At 36.4% G+C, this 5,602-nt stretch overlaps 1 protein-coding gene across 1 annotated transcript; it reads left to right on the forward strand.

Moving 5' to 3' along the window:
* The first annotated feature begins 241 nt into the window (after window positions 1–241).
* On the forward strand, window positions 242–2,872 carry LOC103450728 (cationic peroxidase 1-like). The gene is made up of 4 exons (XM_008390100.4): window positions 242–594; window positions 1,608–1,799; window positions 1,991–2,156; window positions 2,259–2,872. The coding sequence occupies exons 1-4, from the start codon at window positions 367–369 to the stop codon at window positions 2,642–2,644; spliced, it is 972 nt and encodes a 323-aa protein (XP_008388322.2). The 5' UTR covers window positions 242–366; the 3' UTR covers window positions 2,645–2,872.
* The last annotated feature ends 2,730 nt before the right edge of the window (window positions 2,873–5,602 follow it).

Below are 5,602 nucleotides of genomic sequence, written 5' to 3' on the forward strand. Positions count from 1 at the left end.
AAACTGCCTTTACCTCACCTATCCTTCCTTTTCTTTTTTCTTAATTACTTTTTCACATAATATTTTTTTATAAATAATGCTAAAGATATCAAAATTTTAAATTAAATTTTGTAAACTAAATAATATGATTGTTGATAATTAAATTATTATTTAAGTTAAGTGTTGATTAACGTTATTTTATTTATTTATTTTTGAGTTGACTCGAAGTCTAGAAGCATTATCAAAACGCAATAGTCCAGTTATACCACGGGCTATAAATACATAGGGCATGATGCTGCATTAAACCAAGAAACTAGTCGCAAGCTTCTTCTTCTCTCTTTGTTTCAGAGTTATATTGGTTATCAGAAACCCAGTTAGGCATCAGTCATGGGTTCATATCATACTGGTTCATGCACTCCCACAAACACTAAAATCTCATTGTCATTATTTTTCCTTCTTGTTGGAGCTTCTGCTCAGTTGTCCTCTACTTTCTATGGAAAATCGTGTCCTAATGCACTGTCCACCATTAAATCGGCGGTGAACTCGGCAGTGTCGAAGGAAGCTCGTATGGGAGCTTCCTTGCTCCGTCTTCATTTCCATGATTGTTTTGTTAACGCAAGTGATCATTTCTACATACTATCGTCCCTTTAAATTTCCGCCTAATGATTTTCACTCATATATATGTCTTACCTTTAACCTGCATGCATGCATGCTCGTGTGTATATATAGATTGTTGTTGGCACACCCTAAAAAATTTATTTTGTAGATTCATTCTACACTCCTTCCAAGTGTGTTTTTTTTTGCATATTTGTGCATGGTTAGAGTGTGTGAGGCTTTTTTGGAGTCCTATTAACAACAACATATATATAATTGTTCACATGTAATATGTAATGGATAGTTTAGTATATGCTTAGGTTATGTTGTGACAAAAAAAATTTAGCTCATATGCCATTTTTTTCTATATATGAAACATATTGGTAAAAGCATTTTCGTTATTCCATATATATTTTTAATACAAATTTGATGGAGTTTGTTTTAGAGGTTTTTCCTACCAAAAAAGAAGTTAATAAATTCTTCAAATATAATTCCGTGAATTCTTTTTTTACCTAGTTGAAGAGGAAAAAACAGAAGAAGATAGTTATAAACGAATTGTCAATCACTCCATTTCCTTTTATTTATTTGAGCTATGACATTTGTTTCAAAAGGACAATTGGACAGTTTTTTCTGAGTCTTGTAGAAGAGGAAAAAAGATGTCGGAAAAGAGTTGTATAATGAAATTTTCTCATTTTTTTTATCTGCTGTCTTTATCACCTACAATTTTAAAGTGCAAGATAAAGAGAAATACAACCTTTTTTAACACTCGGATCGACAGCCAAAATCTTGGACTTTTTGATTTGTTGTTCGCAAGTTATTTTCTTTTCTATTCCGGTTTTAATTTTTAACCATACAATTATCTGATTTGACTTCTTATTTTCTCATTCTTCACGGACCACGCGTTCAACTGAGCTTTCTGCCGGAGTGCCAAAAAATAGTTAATATGCATATACAGATTAGGACAAAAAAAAGAGTCATGTTTCTCCCAGAAAAAGTTGACAAGTTTGGATAACAAATGTGAATTGTGCATGCAGGGATGTGATGCTTCGGTTCTGCTGGATGACACGGCCAATTTCACAGGAGAGAAAACAGCAGGTCCAAATGCTAATTCTTTGAGGGGATTTGATGTAATCAATACAATTAAATCTCAATTGGAAAGTCTCTGCCCCAAAGTGGTCTCTTGTGCTGACATCTTAACCGTTGCTGCTCGGGACTCTATTGTTGCAGTAAGTCAAAGACCCTTCTAATAATCAACTATTATTGAGGCTCTGAAAAGAATTATCATGCATTTCTTCAAGTGCAATTTTCCTTTAAATTATTATAAGGAAAGGTTGTATGATGATTTGTTTCCAATGCTAATAATGATTTCCCTATATAGTTAGTGATCGTTAAATCTCAATTTGTGTTGTTTAAACAGTTGGGTGGACCTACCTATACAGTGCCATTGGGCAGAAGAGACTCCACCACAGCAAGCCTAAGTGCTGCCAATTCCAACATACCCGCTCCCACATTGAATCTTTCTGGCCTAATTACTGCTTTCTCAAACAAAGGCTTCACTGCCAAGGAGCTAGTTGCCCTCTCAGGTTTGCTCAAAGTTGTATCATCTCTACTTATTATTTAGCGTTAAGAATCAAGTCCAATCTCTAATTACTTTGTTTTTTTTTTTTTTGTTGTTTAATAATTAGGATCTCATACAATTGGACAAGTTAGGTGCACATCATTCCGGGCACGTCTTTACAACGAAACAAACATAAGCGATTCATTCGCAACATCATTGAAATCAAGTTGTCCAACTAGGGGAGGCGATAACAATCTCTCCCCACTTGATGTCACAAGTCCAACATCTTTTGACAATGCTTATTTCAGGAATTTGGTGAGCCAAAAGGGCCTGTTGCACTCTGACCAACAGCTCTTTAGTGGTGGGTCTACAGACTCTCAGGTGAAAGCTTACGTGAGCAATCCTGCAACCTTCAGAGCAGACTTTGCCAATGCTATCAAAAAGATGGGAAACCTTAGCCCTCTCACGGGCACCAAGGGTCAGATTAGGACCGATTGTAGAAAAGTCAACTAAGTTCTAGAACCAGGGGGCTGGCTTGTTTATTTCCAATTGTCTATTTTGGATTGGTTGCGTTTTTATGATGTGGGGTTTTCTTAGAAGAATTAATTCCATTAATAAAAGCATTTTTCTTGATGGCTTGTTTTTGTTATAGCGTGTAACATCAGGAAGGGTTGAGATGCTGTAATGCTTGTTTTTGTTATAGTAAGTATGCAACATCAAATATGATTGTGTAATTTAAAAGTAGAGAGTACGTGGGAATGAGATTTTATTTTATTTTATACTATACGTAACTGTATAATTTGGGGACCAACATATTCTTCTTAAACTATTGTGAATAAATGCAAAAGGCTAAAGAAATAACACACATAATTCCTCGAAAATCACCTTTGCTCTCTCTCTCTCTCTCTTAATTTTAGCTTACAACACATTGTTGGAGTTGCGCCCTAAAATTCAGTTTTATATTATTGGATATTATATAACAATTTCATATTAAATTATTAATAAAAGGGCAAGTTTTGTTTTTTTTTTTTTCCATGAGTTTGGATTATGGTGATAATATACTAGGAATGAGTCCATAGGATTTAAGTAATAGAAGCAATGTCCTAAACATGGTTAGGACAAGTATACTTGTGTTCCATAGTCATTTAGTCCTCAAATAAAGTTCCTAGTTTGACAAGTCCACTGGACATTGACCATCCAAAAAGACCGGTATATATCACATTAATGTTAGCATGATCTCAAACCTTAGAGGCTTAAACAAGTTCACTGAATACTAACTGCCCAAGAAGCCTAACATATGGATGCTTATTACGTGTCAAACATTACAAAGCTTTTGGTTGTAGTATGCAAATAGTTCTTAGACCCGATGCATCATAAATATCTTATATTTATAGATTATGAACTTCGCTTTCACACCAAAGCCTCACTGCTTTGTAGGGCCCGATAGTGTGATATTCGAGTTCACATATATGAGTATGGAGATACATGAATGCACAACAAGGAATCTATCGCCTTCCGATAATTGTTGAATAGAATGAGATATGCTTCAAAGTCACTTGAAGATCCATCTCAAAAATCTCTACCCAGAATATTTGTTGATCAAGCTATCATGGCGATCAAAGTTATCTACATGTGATTTGACATTATCCCATATCACATAAATTTTGAGTGGGATATGGATGATTGAAGAACCAAACTGCATTGTAACTACAATCAAGGTTCAAGGAAGTATCATGCTTAGTTCGCGTATACTTCTATTAATCTAGGTAGCCATAAAATGATGTTAGGTGTCACTCATGGTTTGTGGAATTAATTAATTTCACTGACAGCTTTAGTTAGAACTAAGGGCTCACACACTTACGATAAGTTCTAGTAATGTTATTAGATGATGATAAGTTTTAGTAATGTTATTAGACTATGATAAGTTCAGGATCTCCTGCACCATGTTCGGCTACCTTGACTATATTTGTGAGAATATAGGTGTGCCAAATCAATATCAAGCTATATGGACATAGGCACTTGAAAAAGATAAGTGTCTTGATGGTATATGTTGTTCAGCCGTCAAAATGCCGAACAATGATATGCACCTGGGAATAACCAATTATAGAACACTTCGCTCAGCTGTGAAGCTTAACGAAATGACCTTGTTTGGCGAAAGAATCAAAGACTCGTTGCCGGATGAGACTTAGAAAGATAATCAACCGAGCTTGAAGTAATGTTGATCTAGTGCTATTAATAAAAACTGAAGAGTCACCGGTTGTCAACACAATGTTGTCACTCCAAACTAAAGGTGTGATGAGGAAGTTAGGAGAGTTAGTGATTTCTTAGAGTATGAAAAAATTCGGGTAGAGCGAGGTTTTGTGCAAGATGTTTGTATGTTGAGTTGAAGGTACTCTTTAAGTTGTAATACATGTCCAATTTGTGGAGCCAAAAATATGGAGGCGACACATGGATTCTTGGGTTAAAAAGATAAAATTACCCTTGAGGCACAACGGAACTCCTGCGCGCAAGCAGAGGACAATCACGACTCAATCAAGGTCAAAAGTGATCAAAATAGGTATTTATTCAAAACCCATTTCATCCATCCTCATCAAATGGTCTCCACAAGGTAACCTTCAATTATTCATTCAAACTAGGATTAATTACCTAAATTACTTGATTAATTTCCTAATTGATTGCAAGATATTATTTTGACATAATATCTTGCAATTGCACTCAAAAACCACCAAATGTGGCCGGTTCCCATCTCTCCAAAGGGGTCCGGCCACACCCCTATAAATACCACCTCATTTCTCCAAAAACCTAATTTCAACTCTCTTGCAAAATTTCCGAATTCTCTAAACACTTTTCCCTCAAATTCTAACTTTGGCATCAGAGGTTCTTCAGCCAAAGCCCTCTCATTCATCGTGGGTGCATGAGGCTCTTGGCCTTGACCTAAGGTGTTAATTGTTTTGCAGGTGCATATTTGTCCAAGAAAAAGAAGGCGGAAATTTGCATCCACAAATTGGTGCTTTCATTAAGAGTCTTGATTTAAACGCTTGAAATTCAAGGTTCTCCACTTTTTTGTTCATTCGTAGATTTTTCGTACGTTTTCATTCATAGAATTTTTTTATAGAAATTCTTTAAATAAACGTAAAAGAAAAGTACAATGACAAGAATCTAGGAAACCACGACGAACGGAACTTCCTATATTCAAGGATTTGGGCCACGACGATCCATGAGGCTAAACATGGCGACAAATGGGGTGGCACCACCCCGGAGCACCACAGTAGCTGCCATCGCCAACCTTGGCAAAGCCCAAACTCACAGTGCCAAGACAACAACCCAAAACTTGCAAGCCTAAGTCGTGCCATTCCAACCCAAAATTGGCAAGCCTACAACTCACGGTGAGCAGCGAGCCCAGGCATCAAGGGCAACCTAGACCGCTGCCCCAACAATGCAAGCCCAATGCATGGCCCAAGGCACACCAAC

The sequence above is a fragment of the Malus domestica genome, chromosome 12 (genome assembly GCF_042453785.1).
Source record: "Malus domestica chromosome 12, GDT2T_hap1".
Lineage (NCBI taxonomy): Eukaryota > Viridiplantae > Streptophyta > Magnoliopsida > Rosales > Rosaceae > Malus > Malus domestica.